General features: G+C 35.4%; 3 protein-coding genes and 1 long non-coding RNA gene across 4 annotated transcripts in view; 2 read left to right on the top strand and 2 right to left on the bottom strand.

Moving 5' to 3' along the window:
- Window positions 1–47: 47 nt before the first annotated feature.
- Window positions 48–6,922, top strand: LOC122139893 (aldo-keto reductase family 1 member B1-like). Its single transcript, XM_042740150.1, has 10 exons — window positions 48–268; window positions 1,030–1,197; window positions 1,318–1,434; window positions 1,577–1,654; window positions 1,834–1,956; window positions 5,089–5,195; window positions 5,318–5,399; window positions 5,480–5,563; window positions 5,675–5,757; window positions 6,338–6,922. The coding sequence occupies exons 1-10, from the start codon at window positions 203–205 to the stop codon at window positions 6,378–6,380; spliced, it is 951 nt and encodes a 316-aa protein (XP_042596084.1). The 5' UTR covers window positions 48–202; the 3' UTR covers window positions 6,381–6,922.
- A 147-nt stretch (window positions 6,923–7,069) lies between these two features.
- On the bottom strand, window positions 7,070–9,595 carry LOC109064379 (aldo-keto reductase family 1 member B1-like). The gene is made up of 10 exons (XM_042740163.1): window positions 9,386–9,595; window positions 8,994–9,161; window positions 8,588–8,704; window positions 8,384–8,461; window positions 8,143–8,265; window positions 7,939–8,045; window positions 7,762–7,843; window positions 7,518–7,601; window positions 7,300–7,382; window positions 7,070–7,217 (listed from the first exon to the last, which is right to left on the bottom strand). Exons 1-10 carry the CDS (start codon window positions 9,446–9,448, stop codon window positions 7,175–7,177), a joined length of 948 nt encoding a protein of 315 aa, XP_042596097.1. The 5' UTR covers window positions 9,449–9,595; the 3' UTR covers window positions 7,070–7,174.
- Window positions 9,596–14,733: 5,138 nt separating this feature from the next.
- LOC122139886 overlaps window positions 14,734–25,109 on the top strand; it is a 12,747-nt gene continuing 2,371 nt past the window's right edge. Inside the window, exons 1-4 of the long non-coding RNA XR_006156627.1 lie at window positions 14,734–14,863; window positions 16,863–16,915; window positions 18,340–18,377; window positions 18,696–18,827. This is a non-coding gene — a long non-coding RNA (uncharacterized LOC122139886). The remainder of the gene's footprint in view (window positions 14,864–16,862; window positions 16,916–18,339; window positions 18,378–18,695; window positions 18,828–25,109) is intronic.
- LOC109064387 (protein shisa-like-1a) overlaps window positions 19,898–25,109 on the bottom strand; it is a 26,245-nt gene continuing 21,033 nt past the window's right edge. Inside the window, exon 5 of the mRNA XM_042740089.1 lies at window positions 19,898–21,334. Within this exon, the coding sequence (XP_042596023.1) occupies window position 21,334 (1 nt within the window). The 3' untranslated portion in view covers window positions 19,898–21,333. The remainder of the gene's footprint in view (window positions 21,335–25,109) is intronic.

The following is a 25,109-nucleotide window of genomic DNA, read 5'->3' as shown; positions in this document are numbered from 1 at the left end:
TACGTCATAAAACACTACACTTTATGCAAATGAAAAGCAAATTTTCCTTACGTGTTCAGTGACGTCAGCTTACGTCGCTGCTCGCTACGTCGTTCAGACCAGAGCTATCGATCCAGAGCTGCACCTGTTTGAACTCCTTCACCACCTCCTCTGCTTTGGAACTGTTATGTTGAAATAGCTCGTGCTTAATCTCTCTTTCACCATGGCAACCTCTGTGAAGCTCAATACCGGGGCAGATATGCCCATCGTCGGACTGGGCACGTGGAAGGTACGGTCTAGTAACTTCTGTGAGTGATCGTGTTATATTAAGTTACATAAGTGCATTAAATTAGCTGGCACGTTACGTTGAGAATTCATGCCCAAAAGTTTTTAAAATGCATGCAGAAGTGAAATATGAAGTAAAAGGGGAGAAAACACACTATTAAAATAATGAATTGAAGTTGCACAGTAATAACGAGGCTGCAAAAAGTGCGAAATGAATCATATGGGATGTAGTTAAGAGGAGAGAAGTTGCAAAGACGGTCATGAAAAGTTTGGCTGTTTAACTATTTGAAATGATGGTAAATAAACTGTATTTGATAATGAGTAAAAATGCAATAAACTGTCTAGAGAAAGTAGTTTGGTCATAGTAAGTGAGCAAATTGAACTGTATCAGTCTTTTGGGTGGCAATTAATTAACTATAACATTCAGTACGTCCTTTGTTTGATCTATAAGATGAGATACTGAGAGGAAAATACTAAATGTTATATATTTATACTAAAGTGAATACAGAAGATCGAACTTTGTTCTTTTCCATATGTAGTAGAATCATAGTGGGGCAAAAATGAAAACACAAAATCAGCTGTTAGTGCAGTTATTGGTTTATTTTGATTTTCTTCCCTTTTCCTGTCATTTAATTTCCCTTCTCTTTTCCGTTTTTTTTTGTGTCCTTTCCTTTCCTTTCCCCTATCATTTCTATTTTCCTTTCCACTCAATACTCTTTTTCTCCTATCCTTTTTGGTGATTATATTCTGTCGTTGTCCCTCCAGTCTCCTCCAGGTAAAGTGGCAGAGGCTGTTAAGGCAGCCATCGCTGCGGGGTACAGACACATCGATGGTGCCGCGGTGTACAACAATGAAACGGAGGTCGGAGAGGGAATCCAGGCCATGATCAAAGATGGTGTGGTTAAAAGAGAAGAACTCTTTGTGGTCAGCAAGGTATGCCAGCTTGCACCATTTAGCACAAGATTTGCATTTAAGAAATGGAAGGCCAAGTGCAGATTTAGTAGGTTTGTGATGAATGAAAACATATTCATGGCGTGTATTATTGTTTCACAGCTCTGGTGCACCTTTCACGAGAAGGCCTTAGTGAAAGGAGCTTGTCAGAAGACTTTAAGTGACCTGAAGCTGGACTACCTTGATCTTTACCTGGTTCACTGGCCAATGGGCTTTAAAGTGATTTATTAAACATTTCAGAGAAACATCTTCTCTAAAGTCTTGTCTGTCTTGTCATTCATGGGTAGCATTCAGTGTTGATTTCCACAATGAAAGCTAAGATCTCACTGTATTCATTGATGTTTTCATCATTGCTTTTCAGCCTGGGCCTGATCAGTTCCCATTGGACAGTGAAGGGTTAGCCATCGGTGATGACACCAATTTCTTGGACACCTGGGAGGTATGAGGACACGGATTTGATTGTGAAGTTACCATTCACATTCATTTTTACTAATTCATTTGTTTTACATATTACTGCATTCATTATAATGGCTTTCCATTGCAATTCCAGTGTATATTAGCTAATAGTTTTAGTTTTATTCAAGTAACTATAATTAAATCGTGATATTTGTGCTGTAGGCCATGGAAGAGTTAGTGGATGCTGGGTTGGTCAAGTCCATTGGCATCTCCAACTTTAATCGAGAACAAATCGAAGCCATCCTGAATAAACCAGGACTCAAGTACAAACCTGCCAACAATCAGGTCGGTACCGTATAACATCAGTGTGGTTTCATTTAACAATTACAGATGGACCAAGAAAGGTCAATATTTATCTAATGACCAGCATTTCGCCTCCAGCAACCGAGTAATTCAATTGCTCCTTTAATGTCCTGCTACTTGTCAAGGGCAGACGCAGTTATTTGTCTGGATATAGGCTTAAAATGTCATTAGGACACTCCTGCTTGCATTGTGATCCGCAGGCCTAATGCTTTGTAACAGGGAGTGCTGTGCAGTTTGTTTTATGTTTGAATAATCTGAAATTGTCTGGATATATTATTATATTGTCATTATTTTTTTTTATTTTTTGTATTATTTTTTTTATTTTTTATATGTTAAATATTTTGTTTATTCAATGTTATTTTTTTTTAATTAATGCTTTTTTTCTGTTTGGGGTGTGCACATTAAATCGATCAAAAGTGACAGTAAAGCCTTTCATTGTTACAGAAGATTTCAATTCAAAATAAAATCCCTTAAAATAAATCAGTTTTTTTTTTCAATATTGATAATAATAAGAAATGTTTCTTGAGCACGAAATCAGGGTTTTTGGACAGATCTTTTTTTTTTGTGGTTACTGATTATAATGAAATATTGTTTTTTATTATTATTTTTTATTGTATTTTTTTTTTCAGATATTTTGATTAAATAAATGAATATTTGGTGGTATTAAGTTTTTTCTTAATTATTTTTTATTGTATATTTCTAATCTCAAAGTTTTTAATGGTCTGTGTTTTTTTTTGTTCAGATATTTTGATATAAATTAATTGTCGATAAGAGAGGCAGTCGATTAAGGCTGTCGATGGTCGGTTAACCGATTTACTGTTGGGCTGCGTGCGGCTCATGCGCAGAACACGTGCGAGCGGCTATGAGTGACGGTGACGGTGTATAAAAGCATCATCATTCATTCACAATGGACAAATTAAGCTTTTAATGTGATTTGAACTTTAAAGTACATTAAAATAGAAACAACATCAAAGTTCTTCAACATAAAAAGCAATAGAAATGTAGTAACTAAGTCATTTCATCAGATAACTGTTTCATGTCGTGCGCTTTGCAGGGCTGCGGGTCACAGTGACAGAACAGGTAGTCTAGTCTATTCATTCCTACAACTTGTTAATTCGTTCCTACGACTTATTCATTTGTGGCAATCGTCCATGTTTCATTAATTTTGTTCCCTGGCCTAAATAACCCATGGTTTAAGTGAAATAAGGTAACAAATTAATAAATCTAACGAATTCTTAATTCATGAAATCTTTAATTTCCCTGCTTCCTAACCACAGTAAGAGATGCGAAAACAGTTATTAAAAATGAAAGATAATAAAATAAACCTGCGAAGTTAGAGGGTTAGACTGTGAAGATTTAGGAAAAAGAAACAATGCCTAAATGTTATTGAATTTGTGGAAATTCGTGACTAACCTGCAAACCAGAACAAAGCCGCGTAAATGAAGGCTATGGGCTCGAACGCATCCAGAGGCATGGTCACGATCTAACATTTCCTATTATTCCTCTAATAAACAAAGCTTTTATACCACACTTGTCATAACCATATCTTATAATTTGTAAATAAATAATTGCTGGATTCAAAACAGCGATTAATAGGCGCTTTGACAGACACAATGCTATTTCCCACGCGCATTCAGTGATATCACTAAACAGTGATGCCGAGCATCGTTCACAAGTTTCTGCATGGACCTCACTAGCCTAGGGCACAGGTTCTCAAGCCTTGGGACAAAATGGGATGCTTTAAGGAAAATGTATAGCCTATTTAAGTAATAGGCCCAAAATAAAAACAATGTTTTCTTTTTTCTATTTTCTTTTTTTTTATATATATATTTGAAATATATCTGACTTCAATAATTAAGATAACGGATTTAAAACAGAAGTGTGGCTGCGCTCCACAAGTTCACGGGAAGAAAAAAAAGGATGACAACGCATTCTGTTGTTTGCTTTTATTTTACAAAAGCACAAATCTTCTGTTTTTATTGTGAGTGTGCACAAATGAAAGTAAACACTTTTGCGGAAAAGTTTTTTTTTTTTTTTTTTTAATTTTTATGTCTCAGTTGTTTCGATCGCGCCGGAGCCTGCAGCACACTTATATTCTAGCGATTCAAACTTACATCGCAGCCTGTTCATTATCAAAATAAAATAGTCAACGAAACATTTAAAAGGTTACACTGGTCAGTTTAAATAGACCGCAGTATACCGGTTCACTCTGCTGTTATGCCAAGGACGTTTTTGCTCATGAGAAGAGGATCTTTTCCGTCTACATGCGAATGCATGTAAAGTACAAGCCTAGTTTACATTATAAATAATAGTTTAACATTCAAATGCATTGCGAATATGGAAAACATTTTGATTTATGCCTAATGAGGTATGAGCTATAACCTCCAAATAAATTTAGCCAAAGCCGCGCTCGCGCTCGTTCTCGTCTAGCACGCACGCACTGTCACGATCTGATGCACTGCATGCCGGATTTTTAATTTTTTAAAATCTGACATTTTCTAGGACAGAATCCAGCAGGATCAAATTAATGTGAGCAGCAGTTTTTTGCTGCAGCAGCACCGATGTAAGCGGTTCACTTAATGTGCAGCGCAGCCACACGCGCGCCACAGTTCCGTTTGGGATCATTTTATTTTAAATGCCATAATGTCAGTTGAAAACATTGCAATTGTGTTTTAAAATACAACAACGAGCACCACAAAACCATTTAAAGAGGCGCGTTCAGCGGTCTCCGTGCAGGATAGGAAACGGTCAACAAAGTAAAATGACCTCAAAAGTATGGCGCGCTCTCTTCATTTTATGAAATCATCATAATCACATCTATTTATTTTAGAATCCTGCTACTAGCATTTTATTCAGACTAAAATCCCTTTAATTCAAGCGAGAAAGCGTTTTGTGTGCGCATGTGGCTTTTGAACATCCCGTCATGTCGGTGACTGCGTGGCTGCAACAGACGCATTTTGGAGCGTTATGGTTAACGATTAATCGATTAATTGATCGTTAATTTAAACGACAATCGATCATGGAAATAATCGAAATGGAGACATCCCTAACTATTTCTAATCTCAAAGTTTTTAATGATATATAAAAAATAAATGATTTTGTTTTCTTCTTTAGATTGAGTGCCACCCCTATCTGACTCAGGAGAAGCTGATTAGCTACTGTCAGACCAAAGGCATTACAGTCACTGCATACAGTCCTCTGGGTTCTCCAGACAGACCTTGGTAAGCCGCCGTTCCCACATGCTGTAGCTTTGTTGCATGTGACATTTATTTGCTATGAAGTTTCAATGTGCAGCTGGTGACTTTCTATAATGTATAACCTTTGAACTTTGTCTCAAACTTAGGGCTAAACCTGAAGATCCCTCACTGCTTGATGACCCAAACATCAAGGCCATTGCAGAGAAGCACAAAAAGACTTCTGCCCAGGTGAGGAGACTGCCGTCCTGTGTATGTCAAAGCTTGTTAATGATCCATAGAAAAATGTCTATTTGACATGCAATGTACAGGTCCTCATCCGCTTCCACATTCAGAGGAATGTGATCGTCATCCCTAAGTCCGTCACACCTCAGCGTATTCAAGAGAACTTTCAAGTAAGTTCATCTTCAGAAGTCTTGCTGTCAGTAAGGTCTTGGAATCATAGTGTTGCTAGTACTGTATAAATATGTTGAATTATTATTATTATTTATTATCTACACCAAAAGGTCTTTGATTTTGAATTGAGTGAGGAGGACATGAAGACCATTTTGGGCTTCAACAAGGACTTCAGGGCTTGTCCAATGCATTGGTGAGTAAGTTTCAAAGGCTTCCCAGGTTATGTTTAGAAGTGTAATGGAATTTAATAAATGCTTGGAAAAATAAAGTCATAGAAATGTAGTCAATATAAATGAGAGTTTCTGCAGGTCTTACTTTCACTTCCACAGATTAAGGATTAAAATGACTTAAATCAGAGCAGAAAGACTTAAATTCATGATGTCTGAAACAAGAACAAATATCTGTCAATGGGGTGTTAAAACTTTTTCCATTTGAATTTAGTTGTTTTTTTCTGAGCCCATTGGAAGATATTCTTGTTTTAATCAAACTCACTTCATTCTTTTAATCTTAAGTCATTTTGCTTCTCAAGTAAATGTGTCTTGATTTCCTTAAACAGGTCTTAAAAAGTCTTAAAATTGCCTTCATAAAACCTGCAGAAATCCTATTCAGAAACCTAATGTACTAGAAATAGCTGTTACTTTATGCAGTCTCTATAGACTATTCACAAACAACTGGAAAATGGAGCGGGAACCCTGGTTTTACTAAAAAAATATATTTTTATGAAATTATAATTTATTAATCTTTTAACTTAATGTGTTCTTCTATCAATGCAGGGGTTTGAAGCACAAGGACTACCCGTTTAATACTGAGTATTAAAAAGAAGACATCTCGAAAAATGCTTGTTCCCAGAATTGTTGTTTTTGGCATTGATCAAAGTGAAAATGCTCTTCATTTTTAAGTTATGAATCAGTTACTGAGAAACGTCCTGCAACTGATATGTGACTTGCTGGTTTTGAATTTAAAGCAAGTCTTATTACAGCAGCAGCTAAAATTCTAATTAATCTTCTTTTTTTTTTTGCCCATAAACATGGAAGTATTTGTTAATTCTTTGACCGTTTCAAGCTGTTACTTCTTCGGTGCAAATGTGAAAAGGCTTGCATTAAATGTGACAAAACAACACAATTAATCATAAAAAGTCTTTGAGAAACATATGCACTAGTAACATTTTATTTGAACAATGTCACATACTTTGCACAGTTAGGCAAATAACATGAGAAATTGTTGGTCCTGACACACACACACAAACTCCTTATTTTCATAATATAAGAACAGAAGCACTTCCAGTTCGCAAGAGCAGCTCATGTTTAGTATTTTGATGTATGCTTTAAAAATCAAAATAAAGCTATGTGTCAAACAGCTCTCTGGCTTAGGTTTTTGAATGTGTGGAAAGTCTTTCTCATGTTCTTAACAACTCACCTGACCTTAACTTAAACATTTGACCACATTCATTCCCTCAAATGGCTGTATTACACCTGAATAAATGCTGATAATGTGTGATAAAACTTTCGTGCAGTCTCTGAGATTATCAACATACTTCATTTATCCCTGATGGGAAATGCAGGAGTCATATTTACTTCACAGTACAGTTAGAAACTGGATTTATTAAAGCTTTAGTATTCTGCATTCAATGGATAATCCTTATGCTTGGAAGCCCTGCAATAAAAAGGCAATTAGATACCTAATATTACACAAATGGATACAAAGTCCACTGCAAATTTGCATAATGGTGACTCACCATCCCAGCATAAAAGCTCTCCAGTTTCTATTAAAACTCAGTATGGTGTTCATCTCTTCTTTACTCAGCTCAAAATCAAAGACCTGAAAGGATAAAAGACCTAAATCTTAATAATATATTGATATGTTGACCATTTCTGAAAATTTGGTTATTTTTTGTATATCTGGAGAACTTGTGCAATATGTAGAACACACATGGTTTAATTAAAATGGCAATACCTCAAAATTCTCTTTGATTCTCTTAGGGTTTACAGATTTGGGAATGACCACAACATTCCTCTGCATGTGGAAGCAGATTAGAACCTGGAAAGAAAGTTCAATACTTAGCATCTCACATAACAAATACTACTAGGGTCATCTGGCATTCAACTGACAGGTAAAGCATTGTACATCAAAGTTGATGGATACATAACATGGACTTAGTCAGCATATAATAACTAATAAAAAACAAGTTTATACCTACCTGTGCTGTGGTTTTACCATGCTTATCTGCAATGGCTTTGATCTTTGGGTCCTCCAGCAGTGATGGCTCACCTGCCTGTGCCCTAAAGAAGGTTTTGTTTGCTTTTGCTGTGGTTTTCTGAAGTTTGTTTGATCTTTGTGTAATCCTGTATATATACAAATGAATGAGAGTACTTACCATGGTCTGGTTGGGGAACCCAGAGGACTGTATGCAGTGACTGTAATGCCTTTGGACTGACAGTAGTTAATCAGCTTCTCCTGAGTCAGATATGGATGGCACTCGATCTGGACATGAGAAGCAGCGGAAAGATTTTGGCACCAATGAATTACAGAGTCTTAATTGGTTTCAAGTTCTTTTGATTTATTGCAAACAACACAATACCTGATTATTGGCAGGTTTGTACTTGAGTCCTGGTTTATTCAGGATTCTCTCAATCTGATCCCGGTTGAAGTTGGACACACCGATGGCCTTGACCAACCCAGCATCCACTAACTCTTCCATTGCCTTTGTGAGAAGAAATTAACACTAAAATTTAATAATCAGTCATTTTTCTTTTATCAGTGATCAAATGTGAGTTACACATGTCTTAAATTAATTTTTTTTTTATTATACTGTTTATTACCTCCCATGTTTCTAGAAAGTCGCTGTTGTCTGGAATTACTTGGCCGTCCTTATCAAATGGGAAAAACTCATTTCCAGGCTGCAAATTTTGATACACAGATAGGCATTAATATATATACAGTATATATATATAAAATGCACAGAAAATACAAGCAATTATCACACTGTTATTAGTTTTATACTATTAAATACTTATTAGTACTACCTTAGTTCCCATGGGAAAGTGCATTAGGTAGAGATCAACGTAGTCCAGTTTTAGATCACTTAGGGTCTTTTCACAGGCTCCTCTTACCAAGTGTTTCTCATGGTAAGTGCACCACAGCTTTAAAAAATGCAGGATTTTATATTATAGCCAAAGCCCCTTTTCAAATAATGTATTTGTTAAGCACATTTCTACAAGTTTAATTGTTAAACCACGACTTGCATTTCAGTAATCAAAGCATGATGTAACAGAGCATTACAACACACAATAATGCATGTTATACAAATGCCCTGTGTTTGATCTGTGACATGATTTGATGCTGTGTGAAATTTCAAGACACATGATTGGCCTTGTGAGACCATAACTCCTGTCATGTGCCTCAGATACTAATTTTTACATGTCCTTCTACCTTGCTGACTATGAATAGGTCCTCTCTCTTCACCACTCCTTGGTTAATCATGGCATCGACTCCGTCCCCAACTTCATTCTCATTTTCATAGACATGGGCCCCATCGATGTGGCGGTAGCCGACCTGAATGGCTGCCTTCACGGCCTCTGTGACCTCACCTGGAGCAGACTGGAGCAGGTTTCAAAATTGTACTATGAAATCTTAATAGACACTGCAATTATTTTAAAATCTCTAAAATGAAAAATACTGGAGCAGGTTTTGAATTTGTACAACGTCTAGTGTTTCGATGGAAAACAATAGAAGCAACAGCTGAGGGGAAAAAAAATAAATTAAACCATTCAGAATGATACTCTACTGTACAAAAAGAAAAAGAAAAAAAAGTGAATACTCACCCTCCATGTTCCCAGTCCAACAATTGGCATTTTAGCTCCACTATTGAGAGTTACAAAGGTCATGGTGACTTTTAATATAAAGAACTTATTAGATAGAAAATAAATCACTTGTTAGTCTGCACACTTCCACAGCCTTCACACTCTGCAGCAGCAACCTTTTCTTATGGAGCTTTCTGATTATATGGGCTTGTATGTGGATTTGATTGGTCAGGTCTGGAAACACCCCTTGGAAGGAGGCACAGAGGTACATCATTCCAGCATAAAGCAGCTTGCTTGTTGTTCAGAGAGATTTTGAAAGAAAATTAGTATAATTGTTTTAAAAGTAAAATTAAGAAAAAGTAATAATAATAATAACAATAATATATATATATATATATATATATATATATATATATATAAACATATATATTATATATATATATATATATATATATATATATATATATATATAACATATATATTATATATACATATATATATAGACATTTTTGTGATTTTTAAAACATGAATGAAATATATATCATAAAGTTTGTAGTAACTGCCACAATACATCTGCAATTATTCTGTTCAGTATATAACTTTCTTTTTCTTTCTTTCTTTCTTTCTTTCTTTCTTTCTTTCTTTTTCTTTCTTTCTTTCTTTCTTTCTTTCTTTCTTTCTTTCATTTAGACAGTTTTAAGAGTTTTTAAGACAGTTTGTGATCTTTAACATCTAAATGATGATAATAGTAATTGCAAAAATTACATTTAAGCATCATTTATTTTATTTCATTTTATTTTATTTAACTTTATTTTATTTTCTTTCTTTCTTTTATTCAGTTTTTTGAGTTTTTTGTGGGTTTTGTGATCTTTAAATAAATAAAGTCTAAATAAGTTATTTAGATGACCAAAGCACAAGGTTTTCTTGTATAATTAACGTTAACATTTTTATTGTTTGGTCAGACAGTTACACATTCATAAATCAGGGATTAAAAGTGGAATTATGTTCTGTTTGCTAAATATGAATACAGAAACAAGCATGTATGTGCAGTAGGCTACCTAGTACCTATAACTGCACTTTGCATCCGCTTTCTGCTGACTGCTGATCGAGATTGACTCACATGCTGAATGACCGACTGACCCGGCCGGTTCTGCTGACTGCTGATCGAGATTGACTCACATGCTGAATGACCGACTGACCCGGCCGATTCATGAGTTTTCCTGTTTCGCGTTAAAGCGTCTCTGAAAATATTAGTACGTTGTCAGGAAACATAAACGATTTTCAAAAAGGTCGTTTTAGCGTAGAATGACATTATGCTTAGTGTATTGTTGTTTTTATTACTATTGTTAATATGCAAAATAATTTAAAGATTGTGATTGTTCGTAATGATTTACCTGAGGTAGGCTATGCTCCAAATGAGCCTACAACAATTAAGCATTTTTATAATATTAAGAGTCCAAAATGTGTCGTTTAATAAACTGTTCAAAATGTATCTGTTGTGCCATAATAAAATGTATGATGATTATTCTGTGTCATTCCTAATCGTTTGCTCAATCATTCAAAAAAATGTTTTTAATTACAAAGCAAAAGATGAATTTTTTTTTAATGCACACATGAACTGGAATATAAACATTCTTAATCTCTGTATTTATTTATTTATTTGTCTAAAAAAAAATATACATTTAGTATATAAAATGCCTATATATGCACTATATAGTTAAACAAAAAGTACAAATGTCTTTAACTTGTTTTTAATCATATACACATTGTGGTGCACTTGAAAATCATTTTGACTAATGTGTATTGGTCAAGTTTTGAAATCCACAACCTTGCAGTGCTTTTAACAATTTTTTTGCTTATTTCTACCAACAGAAATGTTTTGTAGTTTAATAGAAAGTGGCTATATCAAAACATACAGTATTTGTATTTTTTCATTTCAAAGATAAAAGTAGATTGCTTTTGCTGAATAAAAGACTTTCAACTGATTCGGTGTTAAAAGTTTTATTAACCGATGTGTGAAGGCATTACATAAATGACATTTAATACCACCTGTATAAATATAAAAACATGGGTCATGTTTTTTAAAAAAAAAAAAAAACAGGTGAAAGCTACACGAGGATGTAACAACTTGTATATGTGTTCAGGATAGGCCTACTGATCAACATAAGCAAATGTTATATGATTTCTGTTGTAAGTAAATTATTAAATACATATTAAAGTAAATTCCTATATGAACAAGAAATGGCAAACAGAAATTTATGCACCATGAACAAACTCAATGAAATCAGTCTAAATGTTGGGAGAATAAACATGCTTCCAAATCAATGGGATCATATTGTTTATACAGAATAAGCCATTCAAGAATGACCCACATTTTTTAATATTAGTGAATATCCACCAACATGATCTTTTTTACAAAACTCTTTATCCATGAAACATGTTTTATTAGGTTGTGCTTGGTTTGATTACCTTTGATTATCTTGATTCCAAAAGTGTGGTTCAGGAACAAAAAATGTAGTAAAACTTTAAAACTGGGTAAATAATACAACATTTGTATCAAATAGTAGGCTATACAAGTTTTTTAACTATTACCACTGATAAAGTACACATCCACCATCCCCTGCATCAGATAAAAAAAGCAAAAGTTAATTCTGAGAACGTTTTACGCATGTCTTCATGTATGTGTGCAATAGTGGCCTCATATATAACTTGACAAAAATATAAGTCTCCTCCCCATTAGAAGAGCTTTCTGTAAGCTATAGGAAAAAAAAAATAACAGGCAGAAGTATCAACTCTGCTGATTTGTAACAGATATATTAATTCCAAACAAACAGCTCTCTCACATGAACTGTAGGCTGTCATGCACTTCCATGTGACACCTTTTTTAAGGAGAAAAAAAAAAAAGTTAAATAGTTGTTACTACATAAGAGTCTTTATATCGTTGGTTCTCACCTTACAGTCTTACAATACAGTGAGCAAGTTTGTGCCACCATAGCTACACAACTTCAAATGACATACTTTTAATAGCAAAACAGAGGAATATGAGAAAATATTTTAACAGCTACTGGCCCATTTAGTGTAGCGTATTCTAACGATAGGCTGCTTCTGGCATCAGTGGCTGTAATCGTGAGTAAACATTTAAAACAGCAAACAATAACATTTTGTGTCGGTCAACATTTGCTTATCTTCGTTAGAAGCTGAAACGTAATTACCTTGTTGAACAGTTTTTTGTGATCCGGTGAAAACGTCGATCAGAGTCGCTTTAACGCGAAACAGAAACACATGAATATTCATGTAAGCTCCGCCCAGCGTCACCGAAAATCTCAGACACCGAATATTTCAGAACACCGGTACACTCTCATTCATTTCATTCACGAACGAGATGTATCAGCACATTCAACTCGTTCACGAACGAGAAGCTATCTCTCGATCTCGTTCAGACCCGTTCAGTGAAGGGCGTATTCGTTCACTAAATTCAACAAATCACATGCTCCGTCACATCTCATACTCGAAGGCTATTGGCTCAAGGTTTAGGGTGATTTCTTGTCGAGTTTAGTTGTTAACAGAGCTGCCGACCCGTTCAGTGAAGTAACATCCAAAACTTGACTAACTTCTTCACTAACATCCAAAACATTAAGTGAGTAGATTTTTATGTGATTTGTTTTGTGATTTTGACTTATATTATACAATTTTATTATCATGTAATAGATTTTATTTCCTACATCTAGTGTTATTTTTCGTGGTACAAGAGCACTTTGGTGAGAGGATGCTGCATTTTTTTTATATTTTTGTTCTTTAAATCTTTACATGTGTAACCAAGCCTGCCATAAACAATTACTTATTTTAATATTAGTATAAAAACTCAACAAAACTCCACTGATTTGTGAATGGTTGTTATTCCTTTTTGACAATGGTTTAAAATTGAATTCCTCTCCCTCTGTCCACCCTGGGCTTCTTGGTCTCTCCTGTTCGCCTCATGTCTGCCTTCATGTGGAGAAATGTGCAGCAGAAGGATGTGATGCAGTATGGGATGCTGGCAGATTTGGTTTCATTGGTGTCAGAAGCAGTTCCAGAATTGGTTAGTCGTAGACTTGGAGTTCAACTCATTCTAGGACTGCGTTCAAGGGTGAGTGACCACAGCTGAGTTGGTTAGTCGTTGAATTGGAGTTTATTTTTTTTTAGGAATGTCATCGTTGAATGGTTGTCTACTAACAAATACTATTTTTCCTCTTGCATCTAGCTTGGTTTGGAGTTGTATGAGAGAGACAACGCTGCTGACATGCACACAATCCATACTCTCCTCAACAGGGTTTAACTTGTAATTCTTTGTGCTTATTTCTCTGTCCTTCTCTCTGGTTTCCAGTGGATTTCAGCACTGACTTTGACTCAGCCATTCAGGTCCTGATGTGGCATTTCCTGTCTAGGCTGGAGCACTTCCTGCCAATCCCTGACCTCCAGTAGGTTGGGATGTCATGGTCAATCTAGATTCCTAGAAATTGTGTTTGGGAACTACAATCTATTATCTATCGTTAAATCTGAAGTTTTTGAAAGATGACACTGAAAACCTTTACAAACACTATTTTTATTGTCTTGTATCATATTATAATACTATATTGTTAGAAACTATCCACTATATTCTAGATTGATTCTGAGGAGACCTTTAAGGAATATATTATGAATATTTGGATTACTGTGATTTCAGCAATTTTAGTATTTTTTATAAACTTTTATAGTTTTATTAGTATTTTTTAGTAATTTGCTTTTATATTTATATTTTAATTTTAGTTTCATTTTTAGTAATTTTTTTTGTCATTTTTATTAGTTTAATATTTGTAAAAAAAATATTTCAATTTTATGTTTTCAGGTTTAGTTTTTCTCATTTAGTCATTTTAGTTCTTCAGCTAAAAGTTTCATTTATTTAAAGTTTTTCATCTATTATTTATATCTCATTTATATTTTAGCTTTAATATTTATTAAAAATGTTCTATTAAATTAGGTCAAAACATAATTGTATATGTCCTGAGTTTGCTATTGCTAACCTTCTGGTTTCAGACTCTGGCCTGACCCACTGTTGCCTGTTTCTAAAGACAGTGTGGAGTTCAGCAGTCAGTAAGATCACCTGTTTAACGACTACATCAATTTTTGTGTACAACTGGTAATACCTACAAAGGATATTAAAGTTTACCCAAATAATACATCTTATGTTACCAAGGACATTAAGGAGATCATAAATAGAAGGAAAGTTGCATTCAGAAATAAAGACTTTAAAGAACTGAAATTGACAGAAAAAGAATTAAAAGGTAAAATGAGGAAAGCAAAATAATTTCATAGACAAAAGTAACACCTATGTTAATGAATGATGTGCCTAATAACTTTTTATCCACTGCACTAATTGTACCGTCCGCCAGGTGGCACCAACACAACGCCATTTAAATGTGTTCCAGGTGTTCACTGTTGCCTACAGCAGCACCAGCAGCTCTCAATAACAATAACAAGCAGGTAGGAACTGGTATGAAAACATTATTATTATATATTTTTTATCCTCATCTTTCTGGCTCTGGATATAGTTATTTAAATTAAAAGCAGATGATTTTTAAATTCAATGTTATACTTAAATCAAAGCCTATAATTAGCAAATCTAATTTGGGTTCAGCTGTCATGTCTGTGGTCCATCAGCAAAGAAGCATTGCTGAAAATATAATCAAACTAAATAGACAACTGTGCAATTGTACAGTGGTTGCATTTAGCATTGTTTTTATTTCTTGCTGTTCATGACCCTAATAAAACAAACCTGGAATCCAGGTCTTCAAAGCATTTCAGTGCCCAGTGAACCCTGTGATTCAGAGACCCCAGTCAGAAGAAATGCAGTGCTTTTTATTCGATTGCTTCTGAAATGTTGTTATGTTTCAACTTTAATAGTGATTTATAATATTTGAATTCTTCTGAATTCATATGCCAGCTTTGTCATTAATTTGAATGTTAACGTAATATTAATGTTAATCTTTCCCTCCAGTGAGTTGTTAACTCCTGCAACTCTGCCAGTTGGACATCTGGAAATCTTGACATTTTGGTTCCTCAAGACTTGGCTTTTGAAGACTTGAAATATAGTGCACGAGTTTCATGGACTGCTTTTGTGAATGCTTGAATGGTGCTTTTGCATCCTTTTACAAGCTTGAAAGCTCCAGTACCCCTCCACTTTTTCTCTTCCATAGGTTTTTACAGTTATCAGTAATGGACAAAAAGTAAGATTCCTGCCTTTCTTTCCTTTTTTCCCTGACAGCGAAACATAAAATCAATACTGCTGTATTAGAACACAAAGCAGCAAAGGGCAGACACTTGTGGGTGGTTGTTTGGAGTCCCTTGGTCCATTCATTCTGTAAGTGTTTCCAGCTGGGATGAGAGAGGCCAGCGCCTGCCCAGCTGCTGCGCACTGACCTTCCACTTACAGCAAGAGGGACAGAGTCATTAACTAATGCAAGAAGCATAAGGATCCATATGACTTTGAAATGCTTTTTTGATGAGTGTCTAGTTTGCAAGAGGCAATGTTTACATCAACCCATAAATCAGGCTCCAAGATATAGATGAGTTTGTTTCTTGATGGGAACAGATTTGGCGAAATTGAGCATTCCATCACTTGCTCACCAATGGATCCTCTGCAGTGAATGGGTGCCGTCATCCATCAATAATATCTTAAAAGCTACGTATTTGTTGGAAACATATCCATCATTAATGCATTTGAACTTTAAATCATTGCTTCTGGCCAAACATGCAGCTTTTCACTTTAGAAGATGTTAACTGATGTACTGGATTCAGCTGATTGAAGTCTCATTCTGACGGCACCCATTCACTGCAGGTAATCCATCAGTGAGCAAGTGATGTTAGGCTCCAAATCTGTTCTGATGAAGAAACAAACTCCTCTACATCTTGGATGGCCTGAGGGTGAGTAAATTGTCAGCAAGTTTTCATTTTAAGTGCACTTTTCCTTTAATCAAACACAAGACTTTGAGAGATACAACTAGTACATGTGATTTAATTCCGGAAGGCCTGCAGTTCTCTATAAAAGTGTAATGAGTTTAATTAAAGACGGGAGTGAAAGGGACACCCCATTTTTAAGTGACAAAAAGGCTATTTAAATGTTTATCCAATTTAATTTGACACTCATCCGTAATTTTGCTTTGAGTCTTCTCCTCATTAGTTTTACAGAACTATGGCAAACACAAGGGCACGCTTCCCTCTCCCTCCATACGTGTTATCATCTCACCCTCTTACCCTCTCATCTCAAACAATCAATTACCTGGCTGAAGTAAGCTGGAAATTGCCTTTGCGCCCATGAAAGCCCAAATAAACCAGATTAGCCAGTGGTGATCGAATTCTGTAGAGCCGAGACCCTGATGAGGACAAATTCCCTCATCTGCCAAACTCCTGCAGCATTCAGCCGATAAGTCTGTGTGAACAGCTCACGGACTGTGTCCCTGTTTGTGTTTTTGCTTTGTTTCAGAGAACGGATTTTGGAACCTGGTATTCCGGGGATTTGTGAGGACAGAAGTAAAGGTGTGTGTATATGAGACCGAATTCTTCAAGCAATAGTATAACTAGTAATCTTCACCTTTAAGTGCATGCTTTGAAGAAGTCTGAGTACAGTATGTGTGTGTGTTATGTAATATTTATACATTAATTTATATTGAATTAAGATATAATTGAGTTGCATGAATGAGAAATGTAGATTTCCATACTGGATCTTATTTTTGATTCAAAGCAACTTTAAAGTGGCAGTTACTAGTGAAGTCTGCAGTCCGGAGTACCTGCAGTCAGAATAACAGTGATTTTAATTGGAGATGACATGCAAAGTTCATGTAGAAAACAGAATTTGTCTAACCTGGCAGTAGTTGCAGTCGTTTTTGCATGCTCAGGAAGGCCTCGGGTAACAGAAGATGTGGTAGTTAGTACCTGAACATCTGATGGATGAGAGGCACAAACACATCTTGACACAGAAACTCTGTCATTTGACTGCTGGACAAATCAGATGTAGGGATGTAAATATTTGATTGTGATTCTTGAAATCAGTCGATATGATTCAAGTATTTTGTTGGGATTATGTTGTAAACTAACACAAACAGACATGGAAGATTTATTGAACCAATAATTAAAATATAAATGCATGTACAGTATAAGGGAATATAGATTATCAGGGTTATAGAATAATCAATATACTAATGGTGTGTAACACATAAGGAGTAAAACACATTTCTATGTATATTCTTCAAAAAGCCAAAATATGCATAAGAATTCACAGTTTGGGAAGGAAAACAACTGTTAATTTGCTTTTAAAATGAGGCACTTTAAACACAGCAGCATTAACTTATAATCGATTATTAAATTCACTATATTGAATTTTAATCATCAGATCAATGTATTTTTACAGCCCAAATCAGGTTGCTCTGACATATATTGTTACCCTATAGTTGCATTTGTTCATAGAGCATCCTAAATAAATTTGAACAGGTGTGCAATGGCACAACGAATGTCCTCTGTGAAAAAGCAAAAAGACCATTTGTGGAAATGTGTATCAGAAAAGATAAAGAGACATGCTGTTAAGAGGCACCACTGAAAGATACTTTAATGACATTTAAACTGGGGCAGACAGTGCATTTCGGTTTTAGGAAGTCATTAGTTTAGGAATGGATTCACATACGATCAAACACGGTCCCGTGTGGGTCGTTGTCTATATGAGGTGAATGTAACTTTGGTGTGAGTCTAGTGGGCTTTGTGTTATTTAATAGCTCTTCTGAGACCATGATAAAGTTATAATGCATACTTAAATAGCCCTACCTCTGCTTAATGAGCTAATCCGTTTAATGCTAACCTCACACCCACCAAAGAATCGCTTCCAGTCTCTCCTCAGACACAAAAGACTGCAGCAGGACTATAAATAGACCTTTAATAGATTAATGCAGTTTCTGTGATTTGTTGTTGAGGTCGGATCCGAGGCTACTAGGACTAGTGACAAATGAAGGTGATTATCAGATTATTGTCTGTTGCTCTTTCTCCCTCTCACTTCCTTCCTCTGTTTCTCTTTTTATTAATTATGAATCTTCAGATCTGTCTTTTTTTGAGTTTCACACCTCTGCCACATGTGTTTCTCTGCACTTTTCTTGTCATCACTCTGGCTTTAATGATAAGCCTTTCACTTTCAAACACACAGACAGGGCCGAGCTACCAAAATCGGCAGGTGGCGGCTGTGCCACTTTAGTAGCCTAGGGTTCTATGTTCAGACGGTAAGTTCAGAAATAGCCAGTCGCACAAACTCATTTGAGCTGTGTTATCCCCTCAGAGACAAGCTTCCAGGCCTGGAACCAATTAAAGCAGGAGAAGCCCCTCCACAAGTCCACCAGAGGCGCTTTCGGCATGGAGACAGAGGCAGGTGCTACTCTGGAGAAGTAATCAACAGCACCTCTGTTCTAAGGTGAGATGGGAAACTTTGGAGAGTGCTGGATCACATTTGTCTGACAGACTGATGTGTGAAAGAAATGTAAAGCGGTCTCAGAATTCTCCTTTGAGATATTTTTGCACTTGTACTATAAAAACATACAACAGGTTTTAGTGGACATTTACATATTTGTCTTAAAGGCACAGTAGCACAAATGGTTTAAAGAGACAGAGAGAGGATGTAAAATTGTCAGTTTTTAATTTACTAGTCTTTACTAATATTATAAATAGACTTAAAGTGTTAGTAAAATTAACACTTTACTGTAAGGTAACACATTTTTTGACATTTGTTAATGCATTAGTATTCATGAACATACACTGAATATTTTTACAGCATTTATTAATCTAGTTTAATGCTAATTTATAAATATGGTATTGTTTGCATTTTAATTAATTAATTTGTGCTCATTGATAATACAGTCATGTCCATTTATACTTAACTTGAAATGTTTAAAATGTAGTAGTAGTATAAATTAATTAGTAATTAGTACAATTAATATTATCCTAGATTCATAAATGATTTTGTATATATAGACAGATATAAAAATATAAAAATATGAAGAAAAATAAATAGATACTCTACTGAATTTTATGGTCGAGATAACGTTTATGTAAGAAGCCTCTTATGCTCACCAAGGCTGCATTTATTTCACCAAAAATATTATTGTGAAATATTATTGGAGTTTATAATACAGTTTTCTATTTCAATATACTTTAAAATATAATTAATTCCTATGATGCAATGCGGAATTTTCAGCAGCCATTACTCCAGTATTCAGTCTCACATGATCCTTCAGAATCATTCTAATATACTGATTTGGTGTTGTTTTGGTGGTGAAATCGAAATCTTTTGTAATATTATAAATGTCTTTACTGACACTTTTGATCAATACATCCTTGCTAAATGAAAGTATTCATTTGTTTTTTAAGAAAATCCTACTGATGGCACACTTTTGAACAGTAGTGTATAAATGACCTTTTGAATAGGATCAGGAAGAGATAGCGAGAGATCTGAGAGACGTTCAAAAACACTGCAAAAGATAAATCTTTATTTCTCCCAGATTATAACAGTAAAAAGTTAACAAGTGCAATTACAACTCTGCTGACCCCCACCCACCCACTGACCCTATAATAAAAACAGAGAGAAGTCTAACAGGTGGACGGCCATATCACACTTCAACTGAGGTACCAACCACTATCACAGAACAAGGTGCTAGGCATGTACTACAGATTTACCGTAAGGCAGTTTATAACCATTATAACTTATTACTCCAAAACATAACATATCTCTCTTCCCTCCACGACGGGAAAACTATTAGTTTCACCTTAAATAGATAAACAAGATCACAAGAAGTTCTCCTCTATACACAACACATCTCAGCACAACGCTGTGTGTTATTGCAGGTGAATACTCACAGCCTAACAGTGGCTACTTTTACTTATGTCTAGTTGGTTTCGACTCAGTGCACAAGTTCAATAGGAATAAAAAAAAACAAAAAATGATGTCGCTGTATTTCTACAATGAAGTGACCCATAGGCATCGGACTATCAAGATCTACACTCCAAGAAGTCAAGTTTCAGTCAATAAATGAATGTTTTTCTTTATTATCTATTGCTTTATGTAGAAATTATTTCCCCGGCCTAAATTTCAGTAGTAACAAAGTATTCTCAAATGGTGATGTCACTCATTGGAAACAGAATTAGAAAAATCCAAATCATATTTAATTAAGTCTAAATGTTACGGTCACTTTAGCGAAATTTCAGCAAAATTTTGCAGACAACAAAGGTTCACTGTCTATTGTATTTTAGCAATAGTCAAGTCAAGGTGCTTTCAACACGGCGAATCCACGTTAACTCTGCATTGCAAAATATTTTTTGCCCTCATGATATTTCGCCCACAAAAGTTCACAGAACAATGGTAAACGTGACCGTGCCTGAACACACTGTATGAACAAATTTTTTTTATATTGACTGCAGTTTAAAATATCTTGTTTGATCCTGTTCGGTCAGATTCAAATCAAAATAATCTTTTTTGCTACTTCAAGAAAAGCCAACCAATAGCTTCAGAGCAGTGCAAACATGACATATACAATAGATATTTATGGACACAATGGCCTCTTTTCTATCTTTAAGCAAAGTCATATTCCCTGCATCTAAGTCCTAACTTCTGTCATGACAAGGCAAGCTAGTGGGCGTCAAAGACAACAGTCTCATTAAAGTCCTTCAACAGCTGTCGAAAAGTAGATCCAGCTGAACAAGCCTCTTCTGATTGGGCAGAGAAACTCATCTGCAGCTGTCAGTCTCAGCATCAGCGTCTTCATGTGGAGAAAATGCCATCCAGCAGAGCTGCAGGAGGTAGCCGGCACAGTCCGTGTCCTAAATGTAAATGGTTCCAGCAAAAGAGTCTCTGAATATAAAATCTCCATTTCCTGGCTGTCCCTCTTTTGTCATACTATGTATATCCTTGGGATCAAAGCTGGATATCTAGAGAAATGGAGAGAGAGGAGGGAAGATTAAAATTTAAATAATCTTATTATAAAGATCTGTCTGTTGACACCCATGTTTTTGTGGCTCATGGAGGCATCAGAGGTTTTATTGAGAGTATTAAATTCATGCCGAATTTTAGAATACAAGTGTGTATTCTCTGTCAGTGATGTATGATGTCCTTTAAAGGGAAAACAGGATCTCCCAGTGGAACGGATGTGTTGATTAGGCCCTTGTGGATGCTTTACTATAATCAGACAGCAGCTCTGTAGCCATGGGCAAGCCCGAGCACGATTGAGCCTTGCATTCACAAACAATCTCAACCTGTTTACACGCTGATCTACATCACTGTACGGAGAGACAGCATCTTCAAACTGAAAGATTCTGGATTGCTAATAAGGCCCAAAACAGAAGTAAGACTGACACAAGACAATTCTGCACCAAAACTTTCATGAACAAAATTAATATAATGTATTTTGGGAACCTCAGCTCAACATACTTTTTTTCTTGCTTAAATACGAGCTGATGTGACACACTTGTGAGGGTTCAATACAAGTTCATCTTAAGTGACAGCATTTGTGATATAATGTTGATTGCAACAAAAATGAATTTCATCTTGTCTCTTATTTTCATCTAAAATCTTGGATAGAGTGTGACACTTATGCAAGTGTCCAATCTGTAAATTAAAATACTCACCAAGTCAAAAGTATAACCACAAGACATAAACAATATGCATGTTAACATGATTTTAGCGTGAAAACTCACTTTCTAACCTTTTCTTTGTAAATTCATCTAATTTTACAACATTGCTGCCAAGGCAACATAACCAGTAAAACTCTAAAATTAACCTAATATGATGAGAACAGCTTTATAGCTCAAATAATGCAAATGATTAAATAAGACTAATTTATGTTAGTGCTTTTATAAAATACAAACATTTTAAGTGCATCAATAACCTTGATTTTTGCTTTATGATAAAAGAAGAAAAGGACTGTATACTGCCACAGTGCTCTCAAAACATGAATAGGTCTGTGTGATGAAAAGATGTTTTGAAATATGAGTAGGTATTGGAATAATGAGGGTTACATGTTATGATCTCAGAATATGATATATATACACATATATCAGCAATATGCCACTGTCATCATTTAGCACTTTCGTTGTTCATTTATGTTGCTTTTTTCAGTTTCCCATTTTTTTTGACCATGACAAAAACTGTCTTTGTGTTTCTTGGAAGAAAGTAAGTCATGTGGTTTTGTAATTGTAATAATAACAAATATATTCTGAATGTTGTTGGTTCGTTGCTTTTGTTAGTCGGTTTGGATAAAAGCTAAATGCATAAATGTAAATAACAAAATGTTTTCTCTGGAAGCGTTGCTTAGCAAACGTCCATCTTGGCAGAGCCTGAACGCACACTTGACTGCTGGTACACTTGACTTGAGTTACTTAGAAAGAACATAAACATTTGGATCTCACTGCCACTTGAGTGAGACTTGTGAGCTTCATAAATGGAAATGTCAGATAAAGAAAGAACATTTAATCAACCTGTTTCCACAAACTAATCCTGTTTGTAATGATGAATGCCTGACTCCATTCGACTGGCTGATCCTTGCACTCCTCTGGACGTGGTCAGATTTGTAAAAATGTAGTTTTGGCAAAAGTTCTGGGAATGTCTAAAGCTTTGGCCTACTTTAGAGAAGGGGCTGTTTGCACAGAGCTCCATGCTCATTTATAATGCATTACAGAAGGCTTTTAAGCAGTGTAGGCCAGGAGTGCAGACAGGTTTGTTGGTCTTGGAGAACACACCTCTGAGGAACACACCACTGTACATGCAGTTGAAATGTCACACACAGGTCTTCCCTAACTCCACAGGCGTCCTGGAAAATACTCAAAATGGAGCATTCCAGATTTAGTCTTCACACCCTCTCCACCAAAAGAAAAAACTATGAGAATAGTATTGATTTAAGAAGGGCTCAACAAAAGTTTTTTTTATTTTATTTTTTTAAATTTATTATTAAATTCTTATTAAAGCATTATTATGATATTAAATGTAATCACACACCAGTACATTTTTTTAATTATTATTACTGTAATTACTATTATTCATATTTGTTTTTACATTAATTCAGTTTTCCAAATATTATGCTTTCTTTATAATTTTTATGACCAGTGAAATTATTTTCTTCTTTACAAAAAGAATATTTGCAACAAGCCTCAAATTATACAGCTATAATGCTGCTTGCAGCTCCATTCTGGATTGATGGGGTTTTCCACCCATTCTTACTGCTGCTTCTAAGACTATCGCAAGCCATTTTCAAAATTTGGTCAAAACCTCATCTATGTTAGCCAATAATATCAGGAGAAGAGTAAGCTGCCCAGGCATGAAAATGGTTATCAACTAAATCAATGAATATAAAATATTCATTAGCCTCAAGCTCTCACAGTGGCCTACGGTCAGTGAGCCATCATTATTTTTTAGTCCTGTGATAGTACTAGTAAAAAATAGTTTAAAAGTTAATCTGAAAGTCAGACAGAAGCAGCTGATTATGTCTACAGATGTGAAAGAAAGACAGTTCTTCTAAACCAAACACAAGATCTTAATCCAAACCAAACCCTGTGCGTATGAGAGCCGAGACAATGGTGAGTCACTTCATGCTGAGATATTTACACAAGATGAGCACAGCCTTCTGTGTGCAATAGAAATATCAACTGCCCCCTCTGGGCCTGCCTCCACTCCACAACCCCTGAGAAATGATTGTTTTGGGAAATGAGGCAGAGGCGTTCTGATGGGAAGTGCTCCAAGTTGGTGACATTCAAATGAAAATATCAGTTTTCTGCAGCTGTAGTCCTTACAGAGAGAAATAGCAAAATTTCAGAAGACTATGGCTCTCAGTATCAAAGGCAAATTGACTGGTGATTTTAAAACAATGCTTGCTGCTACACTTCATTACATAATGAAAATTGAGTGTCGGCTTTGCACAGTGTGTCAAATTCTCAGCCTTTTACGCTTTTTAATTGGCTTAAAGGCTTGTGTTTAAAGTAGAAGTGCAGGCTCTAGCTCCTAACGTAGCTTACCGCCTCATTATTCTTATTAAATGCCTGTTGAAGACATAATGATGCATTTGCCATAACCCAACGATTGTCTGCAATTTCATTATAGCCTTTAGGGTATTTAAAATATTCCCATTTTTTCTTAATTTCTTTCTTTAAAAAAAAAATCCTGGATCTGCCAACATAATACCAATGCCATCTGGAACCATGATTAGAAAACTCCAATACAGACAAGCAATACAATCAGGAAAGCTACAGGAAATCGCTATCTTCACTCACTGGTTGGGAAATTGTTTAATTATTATCAGATGGATTATCTCTTATGCGATTCTATGAAAAAAATTACATTTTATTCAGTGATGCTATTTAGTTTGCTGCCAACAATAGTCCAGAGCCTGCAGGTACTGTTGACTAAAACTCTACATCAGCCCATGAAGGGCAAAGAGTTTTTCATTTGGGGTAGCCAGCGGGATGTTCTGTTACTATTATCTCTTACTATCAGAATTAATCTGATCCCTCAGAATCACATTCTGTCACAAACTGTGACATTAATGACTAAGTCATAGTTTTACAGTATTATCAAAGTTGATGACCACTTGTATTAGATTCCTATAGACCCCAATGCAATGTTTGTATTTCTGTTAATGATTTTCTGTTTTTGTTTATACAATAAAAGTCGGCCAGTGTTGTCCAAAAGTACACTGGACCCCACTGACATAATTGT

This window comes from Cyprinus carpio, chromosome A4, assembly GCF_018340385.1.
Source record: "Cyprinus carpio isolate SPL01 chromosome A4, ASM1834038v1, whole genome shotgun sequence".
Classification (NCBI taxonomy): domain Eukaryota; kingdom Metazoa; phylum Chordata; class Actinopteri; order Cypriniformes; family Cyprinidae; genus Cyprinus; species Cyprinus carpio.
Note: the sequence above shows the minus strand (reverse complement) of the source record. Positions and strands in the feature narration are given on the sequence as shown.

Excerpts from the sequence above, each read along its gene's own strand:
- LOC122139893 (XM_042740150.1), top strand. The coding sequence starts at position 203 with ATGGCAACCTCTGTGAAGCTCAATACCGGGGCAGATATGCCCATCGTC. Across the intron at positions 5,564-5,674 it reads GTATTCAAGAGAACTTTCAA|GTCTTTGATTTTGAATTGAG; the intron begins GTAAGTTCATCT and ends CTACACCAAAAG. Across the intron at positions 5,758-6,337 it reads AGGGCTTGTCCAATGCATTG|GGGTTTGAAGCACAAGGACT; the intron begins GTGAGTAAGTTT and ends CTATCAATGCAG.
- LOC109064379 (XM_042740163.1), bottom strand. The coding sequence starts at position 9,448 with ATGACCTTTGTAACTCTCAATAGTGGAGCTAAAATGCCAATTGTTGGA. Across the intron at positions 8,705-8,993 it reads ACCTATTCATAGTCAGCAAG|CTGTGGTGCACTTACCATGA; the intron begins GTAGAAGGACAT and ends CATTTTTTAAAG. Across the intron at positions 7,383-7,517 it reads GAATCAAAGAGAATTTTGAG|GTCTTTGATTTTGAGCTGAG; the intron begins GTATTGCCATTT and ends TTATCCTTTCAG.